The sequence below is a fragment of the Euleptes europaea genome, chromosome 2 (genome assembly GCF_029931775.1).
Source record: "Euleptes europaea isolate rEulEur1 chromosome 2, rEulEur1.hap1, whole genome shotgun sequence".
Classification (NCBI taxonomy): domain Eukaryota; kingdom Metazoa; phylum Chordata; class Lepidosauria; order Squamata; family Sphaerodactylidae; genus Euleptes; species Euleptes europaea.
In genome coordinates, this window is record NC_079313.1 from 61,696,454 (window position 1) to 61,721,223 (window position 24,770).

Sequence of the window (24,770 nt, forward strand, 5' to 3'; positions counted from 1 at the left end):
GCGCTATACAAATGCCGTGAGGGCCCAATCCTGATCAGCCTGAAGTTTGGTGAGATGAAGGGCTTATGTTCTCCCCTCCACGCCTTTTCAAGTGTTGAACGAGCCAAACTGCATTTTGCAGTACATCCAACTTTCAATTTCAGTAGGAAATTAAAAATAAGATTTTTTTAAAAAAATCAGTGAGAGTTCTATAAGAGGGCTAAATAGTACTTCAGCAAACCCCCCCCCCCCAAATTTATAGAAAAACTGCAAAGTGAAAGCTGGCACCCTCAGAAACTCATACTGATCAATTAAATGCTGCGTCTCCCTGACCTGAAAAATCCACAACAAAGTTGGGAACTGCCACTTTTGATAAACACACTTAACAACATTGTTCACAATAGCAAATGCAAAGAGACATCCTGACACTCCTTGAAAAACTAGTACCTATCAAAAGATAGGCTTAATGGTCTTTAACAAACATTAGCGTCATCCAAGTAATGCAATCCTGAGAATGCATGTCCTCAGCAGAAAAATATGATACTATATTTCAACTAATTAGTGGTATGCTGTTAATAACCTGTTTGTATTCTCTTCCTTTCAGTTTCTTACACTTTTTCTTCAAGTGATATAGAATAGAATAGATCGAATAGAAATACCATGAAGACAAAAAGAACCCTGCCACTGTTGGAAGTAAATGCAACTTATATATTGTTTATAAGCATAATAGTATAATAATTATTATAAAATAGTACTCTTAAACTTCCCCTTTCAGGATATTTTTATATCCTTTCTATAACTAACACTGGATATTTCAGGATTACATGCCTATTTCTAGGGATGCTTCTGGTAGGGATTGAGTTGTTTTTTTAACCAACAACATACTAAGCAAAATAGTAGTAACACAAATAACGTAGGCACAAATTCATACACCATCACTGACACTTCTACACTCCACTACATACTTGTAGCGTCTGGCACTCATCTTCCTCTCCCTCTTCAAAGAGGTCACTGCTGCTCCCAGAATTTACATGAGAATAGTAACCCACTTTTGAAGAACTACTGCAGGCAATCTTTCCCCTTCTCCATCTACACAGGCACTGACCCACTGGGGAAGAGTTTGGGTTACATTTCTCTCCACTCTTTTGCTTCAAAACGGATGATTCTATACTCTGTCATGTGGTATGGAAAACAATAGCAGGTAATCAGCTATTGCATCATTGACATTATGGATGAAAAGGAGGTTATCCTCCCCACTTAATGATCAGGTTGATGCCATCATAACACTGATCTTTCACTTTGACTATCCCTAGTGGCCTTAGTACCTTCATCAGGTGACAGAAATTTGTTTTTATCCCTGCTCAGCTATGAAGTTCAATGGATGACCTTGGTGTAGTCATCCTCTCTCAGCCTCACAGGGTTGTTGTGAAGATGAGCTTATTGAAGAAGGGCGGGATAAAAATGGAAGATATTTTATTTAAAACGAGAATAGGTAATGCTGCATGCTTCTCACAAATGGGACAATGATTCAGCCTGCAAAGTTTGCTCTGGATGGTTTTTGGGCAGCCCAATCCTGAGGTGGGGGTAGATCTACTGCAACCAGGAGTGGTGCAACTGTGCCTCCTCCTCAGAGGCTTCCCAGCCATAAAACAGGAAAACAAACATGTTGAAAAATAAAAAACCTGCGTCACGGCCCCGAGCTGGCGTTGATACCACCCATGACAGTGTAAGTTCCCTTATCACGGTTTAAGTGGGCACTTACACTACCATGGGTTAACGCCAGCTCCTATGGAGATTTGCCCCCCCTTTAGAATTGCAGCCATAATGCACATTTGCTACAGTTGTACATACCCTGTTTGTTTTAGCCAATAATTTAGCTACCTTGTTAAAAAAACTGTATGGAGCATGTGTGGAACTCATGCTGAAGCACAGACTTTTAAAAATGAAATTCTCTATAATGCTCCTAGGGCACTAGCAACTAGTCCCATATAGCATCTGAACCTTTTGTGTGTGTGTATGTCAGGGTGGGTTTGCAAGAATTAGTATGTGGAATATTCAGATATATTTAATATCTGTTTTTGCCCACACTGCAAATTGACTGGGGGTCAGGTATCTCTAATATGCCAGTGGTAAGAAATTGTATTTTATACCACATGGTGGTATGAAATCAGTACACCACTTACTTATTAGCTACTACAATGGCTAAGCCTGTTTCCTTGTTACAGCGGAATATGTATAAAACACAAATGGCCATATTTCATCCCGGGTACATTCATCACTAAATCAAATAATATCTATTTTACATTAACATTACATATCAAAGCCTTCTGTGGTATTAAAATGCTGAGAAAGTGTTTCAGTTGCTGTATTTTGTCATATTATATTTTTCAATGCATGAAGCAAAATATTACCATACTGATAGACATGCAAACATGGGATAATCCCAGTAGTAAACATCAAGGATCAGGCTCCTTCACTGTTTTAATACTAAGTCACTTTGTAGTGTAAGTCACTGAATGTCCAGCACCAACAGAGGCATTTGTGTCATAAGTGTAACTTGTGGGTTTTATCAATATACCTGTAAAATAAACATATGACTAAATAGCCATCACAGATCACTAGCAAGAACTACAATGCTACAGTGGTGTGTATCAAATATAAACATGTACTGAACTGAATGGACCCTGGGTGAGAAGTAACAGCTTAACGGCAGTACACATTCTACATGCTGATGATCCCAAGTTCAGTGCCTGGCTATCTCAGGTGTCAGGACTGGGAGACTCTGAAGAGCTGTGTCCAGAGTAGAAAATACTGGGCTCAGTGGAGCAAGACTGACTCCAAGTGCAGCAGCTTCATATGTTTACAGGCCTGTTGAGCATCGAAATCAGGACAACTGATTAGTTCAGACATCCAAATCAAGCAGAGTTTTAATGGTGTGTGTGTGTGTGTGTGTGTGTGTGTGTGTGTGTGTGTGAAGTGCTGTCAAGTTGCAGCCAACCTATGGCAACCCAGTAGGGTTTTCAAGGCAAGAGATGAACAGAGTTGGTTTCCCATTGCCTTCCTCAGTGTAGTGACCCTGGTATTTCTTGGTGGTCTTCCATCCAAGTACTAACCAGGGCTGACCCTGCTTAGCTTCTGAGATCAGGCTAGCCTCGGCCATCCAGACCAGGGTGTTTTCATGGTACATGATTAAAATTTTACAGAGGATACACAAATTCAGATGATCAGATTCAGAGAACTGAAGTGCAAATAATGGAGATTGCATCATATACAGATGTGACAAATGACTCTGACTCAATTTCATCACAACGTTAGCTATTCAAGACACAAAATTTTAGAACTCCTCTTGTGTATACATGTCATAGAAAAGTTATATCAGAATTTTTATATCCACATTAATATCCACAGAAGACATTTCAAAAAGCTTCTTCACATGTTTGTGCCTTACCTGAGTTCAGAACAAGCACTGCCAGAGAGTTTCTAATCCCACAAACATTCTATGATTCACAAGATATTAAAACTTTCCAAGTGTCACCTACTACTTCTAATCTTAGACTTGGTAATTACTAGATGATGTTGATGCCCTTAATAATTTTTATCCTGCTAAATAATCTGGTTTTTTTTAAGTTGATGTTCAACACATATGTAATCTATATAAATTCCATATCCTATAAAGGACTCATATGCACTGGGTCTCACTGGGCATACACCTAATGCAAATATTAGGAGGGCCACAGAAGGATTCTGCACAGATTGAACCACTGTAACAGATGCATTAAAATAGTAAGATTTTTTACTAACCAGGGCTTGAAACCCTAGTGTGAAGCTGGTTTGCAAAATGTTATTAGCTCAAATTCACCATGATTAGTACTCATTCACAAATCATGGTACAACATGGGGAAAGGAAATTTTTCAGAGAGGGGAGCTTTTCACAGAGCTTGTAGCCTACTCCTGGGATATTTCAGGTAAGAGACTGGTAGGGATCATGCCTGTGCGGGTGATGAATTATCATGAAACAAATGTCAGCTTAGAAAACTGCAACTGCAAGAGCCTCTTGTCTTGAATGGAAGGCAAAGCCTGAAATGTAATGTGTAAGATGGCATTTCATTAGCCAGCTGAGTATAGTTACTTCCATAATAGGAAAATATGTGCTTTCCAATGGTTGGGGTCTTTTGACTGAAGTTGTGTTAAACATACGTAAGAATGCACATATTAGACTGCATTCAAATGTAAATGTTTACCTGCCCTTTTCAGTGCTCATGATTTACATTCAGCACTTATTATTTGTAGGCATCAATGCTGATAGCTAAAAATGTATCAGCAAAACAAGTACTTGTTCAAAAGATTTAAAATAGACTGCAATGGAAATCATTCAGCAAAACAGCACAATTCTCGGCAGGAAAGAAGACACTCCAAATACTTCAGGTAACTAATCTACATAAGCACTTACTTTGGTAGAGTTTTCAAGTGATTCTCTCGTAATTCCAATATTCGTAATTTAACAAGTCTAGAAGTATTAAACAGAAAAATGTCATAAATGCAATTAAAAAGGCACCAAACATAAACAACTGTTACAGGAAGCTCTTTATTTCAGTAAAAATTATCTTAGCTATATATTTGCATGAAATTATTCTATGCACCTGGCCAACCTCTAATGAGAATCATAGCCATATGGCTGCTGCTGAAAATAACAGCTTTAAATTATTTTTTGCTGATTATTTCAATAAGACAAATATTTGCTGAATATTAAGATTCAGCATATTTCTAAGCTCTTGAGCATTCAATTAGCTTCAAGACAATATACTTCAATTCTGATTGCTAGCAGTGTTATTTTGCAAAATCATGACAAGCCACATGAGAGCATTTTAAGTAAGACTTACAAAAAAAATTAAAAAGCGAAAATAAATGCATGTTACCAGAAATTGTTAGGTTAACCTACTTCTCAGCAAATACAGATTTCTTCTGCATATCTGAACCCTTCCTCAAATAAAATCCAGCAAATTATTCATGTTTCCGTAAGCTAGAAGAATACATTTTACAAAATAGACAACCAAGACAAGGAGAAGACTACTATACAAGACAAGAAAAAGAAAACTATGGTGTTCTAATGCTCTCTCTAGGATCTCAGTAGAAAAACTTCCAGTGATATCAGTGAATTTTGGCCAAGACTTGTTATCATCACTACAGTCTCTAGAGAATAAGGTATGTTATTTATTTATTATGTATTTACAAAATGTATATCCTGCCTTAATCAGGGCCACCAAGGGAGTTAATAGGTTAAGAACATACATGTAAAAACATTAAAACAGAACACAAACACATCATTAAAACAATTAAAACCAAATCTAAAATATGCATATAAAAACAATTACAGCATTGGGCAGGAAGGAAGGAACACCAGATGAAACAATAAAGAGTCTTCACCCACTCGCAGAAGATGGGGAGAGTTTCAGAGCTTTGGTGCTGCAACTGAGAAGACCCTCTCCCAGATTGTCACCTGCCTAATCTCAGAAGGCAGGGGCACTCAAAGTAGGGCCTTCAAAGATGACTGTAGTGGTTGGGTAAATTCATAAGGAAGTAGGTGGTCCTTCACACATGCTGGTCCCAAGCTATATATTTCACATTCGGTCAGTCCTAGGCTTGAATATAACCCAGGATCTTGGGAAAACATACCTGTGTTGAACATGAACCTCTTCTCCTGAGATCTTAATAACCCCTCATTTGCCTTGCCTCTCCCCCCCCCCCATTTTGTGTCCCTTCCCCCTTTCTCAAGATCGGTTTCTTTTTAAAGATAAAACTCTTCCCATAGGCTTTTTTTAACTCCATCCCTTTTGAATTACTTTATAAATAATAAATATAGTATACACTATATGACACTTTTCTGGATGTTACAAGAAAGATAGTTGGTTTATTTTTAAATATATATATATTATTTTTATTATTATATTTTATCAACGGTCCAGTAACGGTTTATCAACCTGAGGACAAACTGGGATGGTTAAAGTCAGGCAATTTCCCCCCAGAAATAAGTTATGTATTTTGTTCTGTTTTTTTTTTAATGTTATTCATTCTTAACTACATATTTTTAATAATTGGAAAACAGTTTCTTTTTCTCACCTGCAGAAAGAAATATGCCCCTCACAATCTAGTACACACCACTGGCCAATGAGACAAACCATCCCTTTATTGTCAAATTTACACTAATATTATTGATTGAGAGAGTGGCCCTAGGCAATTTGGTGTATAGCCTGTTTGGTGTGAGCAATTCAGCTCTGTTATGATCTGGGTCAGGACTATCCTACTTTCATCTCCATCAATTCCCCACTTCATTAGCAGCTCTCTCCTCTATAAGATCTCTTCTTCCCAGGCCACAAGCCCCTTAGCCCTAAGAAACTACAATTAAATCCCACCTTTAATTCAGAAAGAAAAGGAAGAACCATAGTTAAGCACATACTCTGATTTTTGTGTTTCAGTTTTGTAAGCTATCTTTTAAACCCCAAATCCAAATTCTTTTGGTAATGTGGAACTGACAATGCTTACCTTCCAAAATTAGCTGGAAGAAATTCCAGAAAGGCATCATTTAGGTAGAGCTGGGTCAAGTTTAAAAGCTGCGTAAAACCATCTGGGAGCCTGAAAACAAGTTAAAGATTTAGCTTTTACACTTATGTTACTATAGGAACAATAAAAACATATCCCAGTGGAGCAGTGTCTGCATTCACACCCTCACTGCTGCACACTGAATGGGGAAAATTTATTGAGCCATTTGTCAACGCGAACATTTTGCCAGTTATTGAAACCTATGATATACTACACTGCTGTAATAGGAGATTTATGCATTTGACAAATTAAGGTTACCTTCATCTTTTCACTTGTCTATAAAAGCTTTTCAGTGATGGATTTTAATTCTGAAATTATACTGGACAACAATTGTTCTACTTTAAAAAAAACAACCTCCATCCAACATTCCATCCTCTGGAATTAAGCCAAATTTCTTTTCTTTTCTTTTAGTGAGAGTGAGTGTGTGTGTGTGTGTGTGTGTGTGTGAGAGAGAGAGAGAGAGAGAGAGAGAGAGAGAGAGAGGGAGGGAGGGAGGGAGGGAGGGAGGGAGGGAGAGAGCAGAATGAAATCATATGTAGACTAAGGTCTATAACCGTGAACATCTGTTGCAATTTGTCTCTACAAAGTAACCATAAAGTTTTACCATTCTAGTTTGGGCTCCTTTGCATTGGGCATAATGAGCTGTCTAGAAAATTTCTCTGATACCAATTACAAAATTTTTCTGATACCAATTACAAAAAATGTTAAATAAAACAAAAACAGCATATCCAACCAGATAAATTAAAATTCCACAGTTGAGATAAAACCCCTATAGGACTGTTTATATTTGAGAAGCATATTTACTGCAATGTCAATTGATGCTATAAGTAACTAAATAGTATATTCTACATGACAAGGACGAGTCATTAGTCTGATAAATCTGCTGCACACCTGAAGTACCTTAGCACAGCCTTTGTATTAAATGAATTATACCCTACTTTCCTTGAGATGTCTTATCATCATGATATTCTTCTAGCATTAATATGTCAGCTTTACTGCTAGCACCTAACTTTTACCAATACCAATTAAATGAATTATACCCTGCTTTCCTTGAGATGTCTTCGCATCATGATATTCTTCAAGTATTAATACGTCAGCTTTACTGCTAAGACCTAACTTTTACCAATATCAATAAGCAGATCCATTTCCAGTGCCATCTTAAAAAAAAAAAAAAAACCTGCCTAATGGTACCATCATAAATTAGACCTCTAAAGGCACTCAAAGAAGTTGTACAGCTGGCTGTTTTTTGTTTTTTTTTTAAGTCAAAGTTGCCAGGTCCTCTAATGGCTGGAGAATTCGTTGTGAAACCTGCCATAGAAACCTTGATATAGGGCTGCAGAAAATAACTTTCATGAAATGAAAGCTGGGCTGATGAAGCCGTTTGGCGAAAGCGTTTCCGGATAGAACGTTCCCTGTGTTTGTTTCCTGTGTTGTTTCGGAGCACAGCTCTCATCTGCCGCGCCGGGACCTTCCGGTCTCCCGACTCCTCCTCCTGCGGGAGGGATAGAGTTCCAGTAGCCTTGAGGCACTTGCAGGACGCTGCCGGGATCTTTACAGACGAGAGCGCATTTGTCTCCAGCGTCCTCCTTGAACGTTGCATACCAACCTATTTTGGAATTGCTACTTGCGATCTTCTTGATCTCACGGACATTGCCACAGTTAAGAGACATTTTTGTACACTTGTATATGTGGACTTTCAATTTATTTTTCAATTTATAATGGAATATAGTATTTATACTGTGTGTTAAATTTTTTGAACCTATAAAAGTGGAGGTATTGCTAACCATATTGAGTTTATGTGCAGTTTGTTTCCTAATTACCAATATTACAGCACTTGGGTACGTTTTTTGATAGGTCCTCTAAACCAGCTCAGAAGTCATATACCTCTAGAATAGCAGCTCACTGATATTCCCGGGGCTAAGTCTTAGGGCTCTCTGCTGAACTTCAATACAGTGGACTTTCAAGTGCAACATAAAAAGGACAAACACCGTAATGTAAACAATATTCTTGGGGTATCACATCTGACCCACATGCCACTATTCATCATTTGCCTATATTCATACAAGTGCACAGAGACAGTCCAAGTAATTCCTAAGTAGTCATGTTATAACATAGAAAAGCTCCTAATAATCTGATCCAGAATACTATTTTTCTAGGTTGACTATATTAAGAACAGTGTCAGTTCTCCAAGATGCTGTTACCAGCTCAGAATGAAAAATAAAAATTCAGTACATGTAATAGTTGGCATCCAGGCTGACCAGGCTGCTTTGCAGGCACCTATGCAAAATAATGTTGATTGAGGCTGAACCTTTCATTGAACAACTGATATTGTTTCATCTAGTTTAGTAATATTTTCACCCAAATCTAGGACAGTAATCACAGCTTTAGGACATGTACAAAAAATAGCTGAAATCTTCATAAATAGTACAAAACAGGAAAGCAATAAGATAAGGCACATCAGTACTCCTGCATCAACTCTGTGAACTAGGACAGAACTGTTAAATGCCAAGCGAGTTCTGAATCAAGTTGAGTAGAGGTTTTGCCTATTACCGTTCCTGCAATCCTAGAGAAAAGCTGTTTTCACCTACTACCCACCAATGCTAGAACAGACTATGAGGGAAGTACTGTAGGAAATGTGCCCCATCCTGCCCTCCTCCATATATCATGCAAGTGAGCTGTGATCCAGCACTCAAGTAACATGTACTGTACAAAGTCAGAAGGCTAGATTTATAGAGGTATGCATGATCTTCCTGTATTCGTGCTGCCTGACACCTACCTACTTGTGAGTGCTTTGCAAAAGCAATCTGCTGGATCAAAACTCTTATATTGTTTCTTCCACACTGGTATGTTTATGTATTTTTATTTTTATAACTATTGCAATTAAATTTTTTTGTAAAATTTGCAAAAGTATTTCATATATGAAATGTCATTGTGGTAGGTATGAAACTTTACTAGGAATAAGCTCTTGTAATATTGAAACACTGGATTTGGGTCCTACTTTCATGATTTCATATATTATAGCCTGGAGAGATACCAGTACTTCTCTGAGCCTTACCTTTCTTTCCTGTGGTTGAAGAAGACATGGATGATCCTTCATTAATATACATTTAAGATGGCAGACTCAAGTCTGTATGCTGCATAATAGTTGTGTTTGATGACTGGAGTTGAAAATCATTGGCAATTTTTATTAGACCAGTTGACTTCAAGACTGAATCCTATGCAGAGTCTCCCAGCCTAGGTCCATTGAAATAACTGAAAGGTCCATTGAAAGGGCCCCTATTCCTGATAGATGTTAGCCTTGCCTCAACCATATCACAAGTCTAGGTGTTCAACACCATTCCCAAGTAAAATAAATTACAATAAGTAATCTGGAAATTACCAAAGAATGAAGATCCATGCATTATCCCCTCTTTTCCAGAAGAGGGCCTAGCAAGTTTATTAACTGAAGCAGAAAAAAAGGTAGTCTACATAACAGCTACTATATAGGTATCAAGGAACTGTACTTCAGGGGAGATCTACAGCAGGAAAGACTATCCACCATGGTTAGTAGGATTTCTCACAATCAACACTGCCATCTTACATGGACTGAGTATGTCAAAGTCAGTCTGTCACAAATTTCAGGTACTTAAGGGAGTTCACTACTTCACCTGGATCTTAGGAAAAATAATAGTAGAATTGGGTGTGATGAGCATACTGCTGACACCTCATCCCAAGTCTTTGACCAAATGCACCCAACTGCTACATATACATATGAAAAATAATACGGAAGGCAATTGAATCATATGGAACCCCACAGTGTTACAGCACATTCCTGAGCCTCCAGGGCGAAAGCCCTTAGGAGGCTAGGAAGGCACTGTGCCAGCATTCGGCCCCCCAGTACCAGCATCTGGGCTACTTACACCAGCATTAGTGGCCTGAATGCTGGAGTGAAGGCCTGGATGCCGGTTGCGGGTCCTGCCATGGCAGTGTCGCCCCGGCACGCCGACAAGGCCTTCCGCTGGAAGGACCCACGCTGGCGTCCTGGGAGGCCTCCCTGGGGTGGGCTGGGGGGAGGAGCTGCCGTTAGGCAGCTTCCTGTTCCCTTTCACCCCATGAACGCCGGCACAGAGAAGAAAGAAGCTGTGCCTGCTTTTTAGCAGGCGTAGCCTCGCTTTTCTCTATGAGGCGAGAAGGTCCCATTTTACCAAAAAAAAAAAAAACACTAAAAGGCTTTTTTTTGTTTTTCAGTGTGCCGGGAATGGCTTTAGGAGGCGGCGTGACTATGCCTCCTCCCTGCCGTTCCCCCATGACGAATCTCAGGAATGCGTTGTCAGTCTTCGAGACACACCATTTGCTGTTTCTCTGTGAGACAGGAACACAACTAAAGCAATGTGGTGCCTTCAGTCTTCAATCCCCCCAGATATTCAGAAGGACAGTGCAGGTAATGGTCATCTAAGGATACTGAGAGATCCATTAATAGGGCTGCTTTCACCCAGTTCTTATGGCACAGGCCACGGAGACAACAGAACAGTTTCAGTCCCATAATCAGCTCAAATCAATATATTGCCCAACTCTAAGCAATCTCCACTACTTCCATAGTGTATTTGATTCAAGGAACTACAAGACATAATTGATCCTCCCTGGCTGCCTTCTGCTTCTACATGAGATATAAAAGTTTGCAGAGTTTATAGTATAACAAATATTTTTGCTTTTTGTGAAGTGATTCCCAAAGTAAGGCACAGTATACACTACCAATGCTTCCCAGCTCATATATCTCCTTCAACCACATTCAATGTATATTCAATGTATATTCTGTTGTCTCCCTTATCATAATCCACATTATCTCCTAAAACAAAGTTTCTCTTCATACTTTTATTTTCCCCTTCATAATTTAATTTGATAAGTAATTTGCAACCTGTGGTGCATTTTCCCTTGCAAAAAAAGGAAAACTGCTAATTATTCCCTTTCTATAGACGGGATATGGAGATTGACAGATCCTAACTGCCCCAGTGTGAGTCTGAAGTGGTATTTTAACCCCAGTCTCCCAGATCCTTGCTAATCCTTGCAACTGGACAACACTCAACGGCCACATTCTCTAATTCACAGCACCAGCTGAAATTAAGTTGAATGATTTTTTTCTTTTTAATTGAATGTTATATTTTTCCTCATGGTGCATGCTTCACAGTTTCATCTTATGTAACTCCAGTAATAACCCTAACATTTTATTAGTGTATTGTAAAATAAACCTGTTCTTCATTGAAGGTCAATCACATCTTTGTTCCTTTCTGTGTTTTTAGGACTCCCTGTCTTTCATACATGGGTCAGCTCCTTGCATATAAACACATAATTCTACTTGTAAGATTAGTCTTCCATTTGTACTACATATTTTCACATGTGAAACACTGCATGTATAGAAGAGAAACGTATAGAAGATTTACTCCATTTACGGATACTCACTTAGAAATAGGATTGACGCTGGCTTCAATTATTGTTAAACATTTACAGCACTTTATATTTTCTGGAAAATCTTGGATCCCTAAAAAAGGACAAGAGAGAGAGAGAGAGAGAGAGAGAAGACAGATATAATCGCATTATGCAATCTAGAAGCATTATAAAACAACTGCTCTATAATCCATAGGAGTGAAAACAATTTAGTCCTAGGTAGACCAGAAGTTTAACATAAAGGAACAAATATAACTAACCTAGTAAGAAATCACGATTATAGCTAAGGCAGAGTCCCATCATAATAAATATACCGTATATACTCGGGTATAAGCCGACCCGAGTATAAGCCGATCCCCCAAATTTGAGGCCAGAAAAGGGAATTTCTTATTGACCTGCGTATAAGCCGAGGGTCAATAAGAAATTCCCTTTACCGGCAATGCTGCGCTCTAAAATGCCGGCCGCCATTTTAGAGCGCAGGGCCCCTGCCCCAGGTCGCCCTCCCGCCGGCCTCCCAGGCCCTCCCGCCCCACCCCAACCCACCCCGACCCCAGTGCCATCCAAGGGGGGGAGGGGGAAGAGCCCCTGAACCCCCTACTTACCGGGAGACGCGGCGAATCGGCGGCGTGGCCTTCCTGGGCCGGCAGGAGGCCTTTCCAGGCCCCTGCCGGCCGGAGGAAGGCGCTTGGGCGCGTGGGTGGCGGCGGCGCAGCCGGCAGGGGCCTCCTGCCGGCCCAGGAAGGTCCCTGCCGGCAGAAGAAAGGCGCCCAGGCGCCTGGGCGGCGGCGGAGCAGCCAGCAGAGACCTCCTGCCGGCCCCTCCAGGCCCCTGCCGGCAGGAGAAAGGCTCCCTGCCGCCTGGGCGGCGGCAGAGCGGCCGGCAGGAACCTTCTGCCGGCCCAGGAAGGTCCCTGCCGGCAGAAAAAAGGCGCCCGGGCGCCTGGGCGGCGGCAGAGCGGCCGGCAGGAACCTTCTGCCGGCCCAGGAAGGTCCCTGCCGGCAGAAAAAAGGCGCCCGGGCGCCTGGGCGGCCGCGGAGCAGCCGGCAGAGACCTCCTGCCGGCCCCTCCAGGCCCCTGCCGGCAGGAGAAAGGCTCCCGGGCGAGGCTGCGAACTGTAAGTTCCTCCCTCCCTCCTCCCCCCTCCCCCCTCCCCTCTCCTACCGTATTGACCCGTGTATAAGCCGAGTTCGGCTTTTTCAGCCCTTTTTTTGGGCTGAAAAACTCGGCTTATACACGAGTATATACGGTACATACAGATCTTACCAGATTCTTTTCTTCTTGACTGTAATTCTTCATATTGCATAAATATGCCATAAGACTAAACAGACATCTGGAAAATGTAGGAAGTGAACACATTTTTGAGGAATTAGTGGCAGCAGGTATTTACTGGGGAAAGTACTCTAGGTTCAAATACTTCCAAATGTCCCTTAAGTTAAATAACTGGCTTGGTAGGCAAGACAGGTGATTAAAATAACAGAAGGATAATTCTGAATATCCACTGGTTGTGCATGGCCTCCTCTGAATCCAAGTCATAAGTTAAGCTGAAACAGTAGTTGTTGCCTCTTGAATGATGCATGTTTCAAGCAGAAAGTGATGCTAACATCTTCAAATGTGTGCCAGGCCTACAATAAAGCTAACAGACAATTCAGATGTGTGTTGAATGCATCTTTGAGAAGTTAATGGCCACTTGACACTCATTCTCACAACATGTTTCATGTGCATTGTATGCTGCTTTGGGACTCCAAATTGGAAGATAAAGTAGGGGGATACTGTTATATATAAACATGACAAGCTCAAGATGAAACTAAGTACTTCATGAAAACTGAAGGACTCAGCGCTAGAACAGGTGGTAGACATGGAGTCAAATTATTTTCACAACAATGTACACCTTGAGAACACTAGGGTGTTCTCAGGTTTAGGAGAAACTCACATGCAAACATGTCTGCTGTGACGGATATAGTGTTAAAAGTAAATTCTGAGACTGAAGAACTGCAGGCAATGGGTGGAGTCTGGTGAGCTGACAGGAGTCTTCTTGGAAGGAGAAAGAAGTTCTTGATCCTTTAGCTCCTGAACTATGCGGTTGTGTGCACAGACTCTAAGAACCTGTGTGTTCATATATTACCTAGCGTGTATAAACCAAACCTGAGTGGTGACAGGGGGAAGACTGTGGTAGAGAGATAACCCTTTCTTCAGTCGCTAAGTGGGAAATGGCTCCTGAAATAGGGAGACTCCTGATTCAGTGGTTTGGAGGGAAAGATTTGTTTTCCACAGGAGGTGGGCAAATCTAAGGAGTGTGAAAGGTTCTGGATAAACCTTCACTCTCTGGTATTCTCTGTGCTATGGTAAACTGACTCCACACTGAGTATATTGAGTATATGAATATATTGAACAACATCTGAGTATTTTACTGAATAACCTGAAGAAATATAAATATATATTAGGTGGCTGAAATTTCTGTGCTGAATCACAAAGTTTTTATGTATATTGTATATTGATTTTAGGTATTTAGAATTTTTACAGGTATTTATAGATATTTTAGGTATTAATAGGTATTTTAGAATTATATAAATTTCTGTTTTACGTATCTTTTAATTCAATGGGCCTGAAAAGAGCTTGCCCTTTTAGGGATATATCAAGTTTACATTGTAAGAACAGTAGGATGGATGATTTTTTAACTTCCCAGCTGGAAGTGTGTAGACAATAGCTCACTATCTTTGTCTCAGTGGGGTATTCTTCACGGAGATTTGCTGCTATTTCGATGCTGATTTGCGTCGGAGGCAAATTTTGGTTATTCACTGCAGATCCGTGTTTTCCCCCACTGAGCAAAATAAGCCGGGTTAAAAGAGAGGCAATCCAAACCACTTCTGAGCCGTACTTTCCAGTAGAAGAGCGCTTTGTTGCTCGGATGCCCATGAAAAAATGTTTGCTTCGCTCCCCGGGACGTCTCCTTTCTCCTCCCCCAAGAACGGTGATTGGCTGGGGGAGTTGCCACTCTAACAGCATCGCACCGGCAGGAGGGAGACCCAAAACAGACTGGCTGCCCCTCTTCAGAAGGGTGATGGGGGTTTTGGCTTGGATTTGCCGCTCTCAGGATGCCCCCACCCCAAACACACACACACATAGGATCGCACCGGCTGGAGGGAGACCCAGAGCAGACTGGCTGCCCCTCTTCAGAAGGGTGATGGGAGTTTTGGCTTGGATTTGCCGCTCTCAGGATGCCCCCCCCAACACACACACACACAGGATCGCACCGGCTGGAGGGAGACCCAGAGCAGACTGGCTGCCCCTCTTCAGAAGGGTGACTGGAGTTTTGGCTTGGATTTGCCGCTTTCAGGATGCCCCCCCCCAAACACACACACAGACACATAGGATCGCACCAGCTGGAGGGAGACCCAAAGCAGACTGGCTGCCCCTCTTCAGAAGGGTGACGGGAGTTTTGGCTTGGATTTGCCGCTCTCAGGATGCCCCCCCCCAACACACACACACATAGGATCGCACCAGCTGGAGGGAGACCCAAAGCAGACTGGCTGCCCTTCTTCAGAAGGGTGACGGGAGTTTTGGCTTGGATTTGCCGCTCTCAGGATGCCCCCCCCCAACACACACACAGGATCATGGGAAGAGTGGGCGGGATTAGGCGGATTTGGAGCGGTGAGTCATGAGCGGCAGCAGACGTAAGCAGAGCAGAGAAATGCGCTGTTTCTCCCATGAAAAACTGAAAATTCCTTGGGATGGGGGGGGAAAATCTGCGCTGCCATGAAAAAGCTATTTAAATCGGTTTATTGTTTGCTCCTATTCGAAACCGAAGCAAAATCCACCGTGAAAAATACCCCAGTCTGTTAAAGAGCCTTCCAGTTCTGTGGGTGGGATGCCAGGTCTGAAACTAAGTAGGCAGGACTATGATGGTAGCTCTGCTACTTCTATGCTAAAGATATTGGCAGACCACACTTTTCTTATTGCTGATACCTTACAGAATATTTTTTCCAAACTACAGGACATTAGCAATAAATTAGCTTTCTTACAACCTAAGAATAGCTCAATTGACTCAGCTAGAGCTTTGTAAGTTAGAAGGGGCCCTAACAAGGAGAAACTGATAGTTAAGCAGCCGACACAAATTATCTTGAAAGTGTATCCTTTCAATGGTTTTATTCTTTTTTGGCATACCTTAGACCAAGCTAAAGCTAATTTGAGCTGTTAAAGAGACCCATAGATACTATTGATTTGAAATCTGTGATGATGCTACCTAGTCCTCTAGGAATGAAGAAGAAATTTTATTCTACAGAAATAACTAGTGTAATGTGGACCAAGAAAGAGAGGTTTTTTATCATGGGATATACATGATTCATGTCTTTAAGCAGGAAGGAATTTCCCCCCTGCTAACACCTCGTAAAGACTCCTTACATCGTTGGACCGCTTTAAGGGTCTAAGAAACTGCTACAGCCCAGAAAATCAAGAGAGAAGAAATTGGAACTAGACTCTTCAGAATTAAGGTTGTATCAATCATTCCCCTCTTTTACTATAAATTAAATAGATTTTTACTATAAATAGTTTTTTAATTAAATATTGATTATGATAACACATAGGTTTGCTATGTTCTGATACCATTTCCTGTCTTTGAAAACAATATATGCTTTATGTCCAGGTAGAATTTGTAAATCAGCTGTCACAAATACAAAAGAATGTGTGTTGTTATGCTGGTGGATGCTCTCTAGTAAACTCCATGAAAGCTGAAGTTCTGCTGTTAACAATGTAAACAATGATCTTAGCATCATACGCTCTCGCAAAGAAATTACCACATTTTTTAATACCTGAAACAAATGGCTAAGCTATATTAGCACTTGTATCAAATGGCCTACATCAAAACTGATGATGTATCTTACTCTCTGGTTTGAACATAATGAAGGCACAAGGGGGGAACCATGATACTAGGTGGGAATCCTTCTTCCCTTCTTAATTACCCTCCCATCACTGCTGCCATCCTTAGGGACACCACGGCTCTCCTCCCCCCCAGCAACAACTCCAGTGGATGTAGCATGGCTTCCAGTTTCAGCCCGCAGCAGTCCCCACCATCACTGCTGCTAACACAGGGGCTCTGGCTCCCCATCCATTGCAAAACAGGGGCCCCATGCAACTCCCAGCCTCTGCTACCAGGCCTGCTGTCATTTCTAGGGCCATCAAGGCTTCCCCTCAGCCAACAACAATACACTAATCACTTGATAACACAATCACTGGCTTCACAGAAGAACTAAGGCAATGCACTACTCCCTGTGTACCCCCCTCCAATTTTGGTGTAGCAGTATCCTCTCTCTGTCATCATAGAGGAGCACATTTCTAAGAATGGTAGTCACCGAAAAACTTTCATTTTATAGCACCACAATGTACATGGGGATGGGTTAACAAACCAACATAATTCAAGGAGCTTAGAACCTAACATTTTATAGTATTAGTACCTAGGGAGTGGTACAACAAAGGACAGAGAGGTAACAATGAGAAGCAATTGATGTGAACAGCCCCACACCTCTAATCTACAATATTTTCTTCCTTCTTACTCTGAATAAGAAAAACAATCAAAAAGTATGAAAAGTATTATCATATTATGATATTACTCATATCAGCAGCAAGTTATGTGATTTGTTGCCATAGGATATTTGTATTGGCTCTGAGTAATATGGGAAGCATGCATTTGGGGAGCCAACAGTGGCTTTTGACCATCAAACATGTCTATCAGAAACAGACTGAAACAATAAGACAAAGCAAGAGAATACAATTTGGAAATTGCAGAGATCATCAAGAGTTTTGGGGTATAAGCATTTGAGAGTCAAGTTCTCTGATAAAGGCAGCTTTGACTCTCAAAAGCTCATATCCAAAAAATCTTGTTGGTCTCTAAGATGCTGCATGTGTATAAATTGTTGTCAAGTTGTAGCCAACTTATGGCAACCCACAGGGTTTTCAAGGCAGGTGACTAACAGGTGATTTGCCAATGCCTTCCTTCGCATAATGACCCTGCTATTCTTGGTGGTCTCCCATCCAAGTACTAACCAGGGCCAATCTTGCTTATCTTCTAAGATCTAATGAGATCAAGCTAGCCTGCACCATCTAAAATGCTCCTGGACTCAAATCCAGCAATCATTAGACTAATTTTTTTCTTGGTGGGGGGGTGTTAATTTACAAAGTAATATGTCACACATACCTAGGAAGTCCCACGATTATGTATAAGTTTCTGTGGCCTGTTCTGCCACATTTGTGATTGGCAAGAGAGGACATTCACTTTACAGTAAAATATAGTGATGTTTTGAAAGAGCACATCAGAAAGCTCATTTGACAGTTTCTTGCCTTTTTGATGGGCAAGGATTCACAGGTAGTGGAGGAGAGAAAACAAAAACCATATTTTAATCATGACAGGGTCAGCTGATGACCACATTCCACTGTCTGAGAATGTGAATTATTGTGAGTAGAAAAGACTGCCAATATTCATTCTTCTATCAGAAATGTGCCTTTAGTAAAAATGGTTTGATTTTACTAGCTATAAGTGTGTCTCCTGCAAATATATTATTGTATTTCTTTTAAGTCCACAAATCATCACTGGATGTTATTTTTTTAGTTACGTCATGGTAATAGTCTACAGATGTGAAAGAGTTTGAACAAGGACAATGATTCCTCTTGGATGCATAGAAGGGCTTATATACATATAATAGGTCTTAATTTTTTTTATTCCTTAAACAGCAGCCTTGTTTTGCTAAACTTTTAGAAAGTTCTAGACAGAAAACAGGTGTATACCAGCCTACTATGCCACAACTATTTCTGCCTACATGACAAACATCCCATTTAGAATGTCCCGTATGTTGGGTATGCTTAGGAGCCAGTGTTACTGGCACCTTCCTTCTCCCTTTTCATATATGTATAGAGAACCACTCCATACATTCATTTTGCAGAGCCTACATGATGTCTAAGCTTCCAAGTGCCACTGCTAAAAATGGAACAGCAACAGAAGCAAGAACAGAAAAATCACAAAGGTCCTAGATGTGGGCATGAAGTGTTAAAAATATTATAATGAACCTTTGGAAATTAAACCCAAATCCAAATAAAATCTAACACAAATCCAAGAAAGCAACATCAGGAGAAGGCCTTGGACTCTGTGCCCTGTTTGTTGACCCTCCAGGATATTAAACCACTATATGAATCAAGTTGTTGGCCTAGATAGGCTACTAGTCTGATCTAGCAAGGCTCTTCTTCTGTTTCTAAATCTTCTCTCTAAATTAAACAATTTCATTCTCTTCTATTTTGAATTCCATATCTTATTTGTGTGCTCTATAGTGCCCATAAGCATTTTCTCATCCTTGGCTGTCAGGCACTTTTAACGCATCTGTAACACTGTACATTATAACCAAAAATCAATTCTAAACTTAAAATTTCCACTGAAAACAGTAAGCATAATTTCCAGAAAATGCATTTAATAAAAAACACAGTGGATCTTTTTCAGAAATTCAATATATAGAGAGTTTAATGAAATTAAGGGGTGAGCTTTGAAAGTCCTACATATACCGTACATGCATACACCCAAAGAAAATCTCAATAAAAACTACACTTAAAAAAGAATGTATCCAGTATAGTGATGAAGGAAAGGATCTGGCAAACAGTAAAAATAGCTCAGGCATGCCCTAAAGGTAAAATTAGTATAACACAATGTTCATCTTAATGATACATCTTGTGCATTATGTAACTCTGTATTCTGACACCATTAGATGAGCAGAGCGCCACTGTACTCCCCAAACAGGCAACACTGAAAATTAAAGGGAATCTATTATGAGCCCTGTTGTCAGAATTTCACGCTCTGTGGTTTTGCTCTGCTCATGAAAACCCCCAGTGCCTGGAAATTGCTCAGTTTTAGTCAACTCTCTGCTTGAAAACTATATTAAGATGTGCTCCATAGAACACAGTGTTCTGCCTTCCTCGTGGAAAGCAATCCTTTCTGCTGGTCATCACAAAGCCACTTAACAGGGCCCTAGGATTCCTTCCCCCCCCCGCCCCCCGCTATCAAGTCAAAACTGACTTATGGCAACCCCATAGAGTTTTCAAGGCAAGAGATGTTAAGAGGTGGTTTGCCATTGCCTGCCTCTGCCTTGGATTCCTATCTAAATGCTAATATCTTGTGTATTCCAATCCTCCCTATTGTGCCCTCTTTTGGCTTAAAAGTTGGTTAAATGGCAGAAAACAGAGAGAAGGAATAATGGACAATTCTCACCATGAAGGAAAGTGAGCAGTGAGATCCCACAAGGATCAGTATTGAGACCAGTGCTATTTAATTTATTCTTAAATGAACTGGAATTGGGGCTGAGCAGTGCAGTAGACAAGTTTGCAGATGATTCCGAACCATTTAGCATAGTGATAACCAAGGCAAATTTTGAACAGATAAGATTGTGAGGATCTTTCTGAGGTGAGTGGGCAACAAGGAAGCAGATGAAATGCAATGTGGGTAAGTGTAAGATGAAACATACCACAACAAAAAATACGAATTTTACATGTATGCTGATGGTGGCTAAAAGGGGATAGGAAGCCACCTAACCGGTGGCTTCTTCCCCAGCTCGACCCCTGCACTTACACTGGCGGCAGGGTCAGGCCGCCCCTCAGGAATGGGCTGAAAGAGACCTTGGGGTTGTTGTGGAAAGCTCAATGAAAATGTTGACTAACTGTGTGGCTTTGGTGAAAAAAGGCGAAGGCCATGCTAGAATGTATTAGGAAAGGGATTGAAAATAAAATGGCCAATATTCTAATGCCCTTGTACAAAGCTATTGGAATACTGTGGGCTGTTCTGGCCACTGTATCTCATAGGGGTATTCTTCACGGACATTTGCTGCTGTTTCAATGCTGATTTGCATCGGAGGCAAATTTTGGTTATTCACTGCAGATCCGTGGTTTCCCCCCCTTAGCAAAATAAGCCGGGTTAAAAGAGAGGCAATCCAAACCACTTTTGAAACGATCTTTCCTGTGAACATGTGTTTTCTTGCTCGGATGCCCATGAAAAAATGTTTGCTTCGCTCCCCGGGACGTCTCCTTTCTCCTCCCCCAAGAACGGAGATTGGCTGGGGGAATTTTGTGCTCGGACAAGAATACCGCCCCTTTGGCTGCCTGCCTGCCTGCCTAGAATCCTGGCACTTCTCTCCCTCCATCCCCGCACGCCTTCCCCGCCCCTTGCCCGGGATGGGTCTTGGAGCTGGGCCCACACCTCCAAGCCCAGGGGGACGTTGGACGGCTGGCTCCAGGGGGAGACTGGCGGGGCCACGCCATGTGCTCCTCGCGCGCTGGGGGTGGTGATGGCGGCAGCTCAGTCTAGGGCAGTGGGGGATCTTCAAGAGAAGGGGCTGTTGGCCCTTCTGCCCCAAAGGGGAGGGGGGATTTTTGAGAAATCGGATGGGGAAAATGTGCATCCTGAGAGCGGAAAACCCAAGTCAAAACTCCCTCCCATCACTTTTCTGAAGAGGGGTGGCCAGCCTCCTCTTATCGCCCTCCTCTCTCTCCTCTCTCTCGATGCACTGTGGCCGGATCATGGCCAGCGCGCAATCCAGGGGCCTTCTTTCCTCTCCCCCCCTCGCCATGCACACTGGCTGAATCGGGTTTGGCATGCAAGCTAGGAGCCCTCCTGTCTCTCATGATGCAATGTGGCCGGATCATGGCCAGCACGCAATCCAGGGGCCTTTCCTCTCCCCCCCTCGCCATGCACACTGGCTGGATCGGGGCTGGCATGCAAGCTAGGAGCCCTCCTGTCTCTCATGATGCAATGTGGCCGGATCATGGCCAGTGTGCAATCCAGGGGCCTTTCCTCTCCCCCCCCTCGCCATGCACACTGGCTGGATCGGGGCTGGCACGCAAGCTAGGAGTCCTCCTGTCTCTCAAGATGCAATGTGGCCGGATCATGGCCAGCGCGCAATCCAGGGGCCTTCTTTCCTCTCCCCCCCTCGCCATGCACACTGGCTGGATCGGGGCTGGCATGCAAGCTAGGAGCCCTCCTGTATTTCACGATGCAATGTGGCTGGATCATGGCCAGCGCGCAATCCAGCGGCCTTTCCTCTCCCCCCCTCGCCATGCACTCTGGCTGGATCAGGGCTGGCACGCAAGCTAGGAGCCCTCCTGTCTTTCACGATGCAATGTGGCTGGATCATGGCCAGCGCGCAATCCAGGGGCCTTCTTTCCTCTCCCCCCACCCCCCATTCCCACTTTCAGTTAAACACTTCTCTGGGCACATGGATTCTCTGCCCCCCCCCCAATCCTGTCTATCATTAAAGGGCAATGGGTTCCACACCTATAGAAAATAGAGGGTAGCTTTGAGGAAAGCGCTGCCTTCCCCCCCCCCCCAATTTGGAATCTGACTGTTCCCAAAGCAGAACAGAGCGAGGGTGGAAGAAAAGTGGAGGAGACCAGAGGGACTGGTGCTTGTTTTTTGCGCTGGGGCTGGTGAACCGCATGAGGTATTCTGCTGGGCGGAGTTGGGGCGGAGCTGGGGGCAGGCATAAACAATGAGCCTGTTGGAAGGGGAGGGCTCCTGCAAAAGGGACAGACCAAACCGTTGTCAAATACAGCATGCTTTGTTCCCATGAAAAACCAAAACTATAGATAATTGATGGGGATAAATCGCGGCCATGAAAAAAACATTTAAATCGTGTTTTTCTTTAGTCCGTGGCAAAACAGAAGCAAAATCTACCGTGAAGAATGCCCCATAAAGAACATTGCAGAACAGGAAACAATACAAAGGATGGCATCCAAGATGCTTTAGGGAATTGGTGCACCTTTCCTATGATGGAAGGCAGGATAAGTCTGAGACTTTTGCTGGGGCAACTGTTAATTGCCCTAGCTTACTTTCCATTGTAATCCTCAACAAGGGTAGCAACAGTGATTACTGTAAGTCCTCGATCAGGTTGCAATCTGAATATGGCAATGGTGTCATGGAAATACTACTTATCACCAAATTACCAGAATCCTACCCAGGGCAAAAAGGTAAATCTAACATATGCTTTTCATATGTGTACTAAAGCACAATCAGATAGCCACATTGTTGCCACAGAGAAAAATTCAGAGAATCCAGAGAAAAATTCATGGCACGAATTTTCAGCCTGGTCTGGACATCACTAGCTTCACTTCTGAAACCGTCAGAATCCACTGGACATTTCAGAATGTGATAAACAAGCTGATTCTCTGGGATCTGTTCCTGGATTCTGACACCGTGATAGAAGTATGCATAATCCAGATACTGCTTGCACTGTATTTTTGCAAAGAGAAAAATATACGCAATGGATCACCACCTCAATCATTATTCCATCTCCCCAATCCCCAGCCCGAGGTTTGTTCCACACTAAGTACTTGCAAGGGGAAGCCTTTGTTGAAAAATTGTGACTGTCATATCAGGAACAGAATCTCCTGGTGTACAGAAATGTTATGAATATTGTAGCTTTGGTGACAAATTTTGTGTTCATTTATCAAGTAATAAAAGTTTAAACATCAGTAGAGGCTAAACTATCAGCTCTGTTTAATCACTAGTTGATAGAATTTAGTTGTAGGGTTGATTTTATCTCAGTAGTTTCCCTTCAGATTCTCCCTATGTAGCTCCTTTCAGATCACCAACAGAGGGAATGTACAGGGATTGTCTGAATATTGCAGTTTTGGTGACAAATTTGCATTCATTTATTTCTTTGCATAAAGATTTACTTGTCAATCCACTACAAACAGCAGAAAGATATTGTCAACATATGATGATTACTTTGGAGGATGACCAGAATAGGTAGAGGGAATTTTAAAGAATATATCCTCTAATCTCTCCATTAAGTGAAATAGGTTTTTGTTTCCTTTAGCACCCTGAAGAGATGGAAGAGATCCTGAGGAGAATATACTCTTTTATTCTTATTCTTGCACAGTTTTCATAAATCACTTTAATTATATTTTGTGGTGTCTTTGAATTCAGGAGGCTTCAATCTCAATCTAGTACTTTGGCCTTGATTGGCTACGGCTACCAAGTTAATTGTTTTATGAAACTCACCTTGTAAGTGTCCTACCTTACAATGGCGACTTTCTTGATTTTAGTTCCAGAAGTGTCAGAGGCTTGTCCCTTGTCCTCTGACTGACTGGGTAGTGAAAGAGACTGGTGGCAGGCTATCTGCTGAGGCATGAGGTGTCACACATGAGCTGTTTTGTAATTTGTTTAGTTAATCTCCCCCATCCCTGGAGGGTCTAGGATTTGACACTCTCAACAGGGATGCCACAAATTTCTTAGTGGACCTGCTTAGCAGGTGAACTTATCTTGTACAAAACTCACAGACTGTGAGCTGATCAGCAATACCTTCAGATTGCATTAAGCAACTCAATACGATCCAGCAATGTGAACAGCTGCTGAGCTAGTTTGCAGCTGCCTGTTGGCCAGAAGTCAACTCACAGCTAGGAGTTTCCTTCTTATCTACCCTGCCCCCTCCATAACATAGCTATACAACAGAGTTCCATCCCATCCAAATTGTTCAGCAATAGCATAAAGGAGAAAAATGCTCATTTCTCCCCCCGCCCCCCAAGCTGGATGGGGACTGATGTGATGCTTTAAATCTTTGCATTGCAAAAGGTTGTAGTTGTAGGGTTGAAAGAGCTGGTTTATCTACTTTTCTCTGCAATCCAACCCAACAGCTTGCGGTGGGGAGAAGAGAAATCAGCTGGGCTTCTGACTACCCCAACCCCTAAATATGCAGCATCTCAGCAAGTCAGGGAGGCAGCAAAGTTTTCAGGATGGGAAATCAGAAGAACAC

At 42.1% G+C, this 24,770-nt stretch overlaps 1 protein-coding gene across 9 annotated transcripts in view; it reads right to left on the minus strand.

Annotated features, from left to right (window-relative positions):
• Positions 1 to 24,770, minus strand: part of LRRC7 (leucine rich repeat containing 7) — a 160,939-nt gene that overhangs the window by 121,082 nt on the left and 15,087 nt on the right. For 8 of the 9 annotated variants that reach the window (XM_056844367.1, XM_056844365.1, XM_056844366.1 and 5 more), the window contains exons 3-5: positions 12,013 to 12,091; positions 6,520 to 6,609; positions 4,430 to 4,486 (exon numbers count right to left, since the gene is read on the minus strand). In XM_056844367.1, the coding sequence (XP_056700345.1) occupies positions 4,430 to 4,486; positions 6,520 to 6,609; positions 12,013 to 12,091 (226 nt within the window). Of the gene's footprint in view, positions 1 to 4,429; positions 4,487 to 6,519; positions 6,610 to 12,012; positions 12,092 to 24,770 lie in introns of those variants that run through there. The other variant, XM_056844363.1, reaches the window with a different exon arrangement.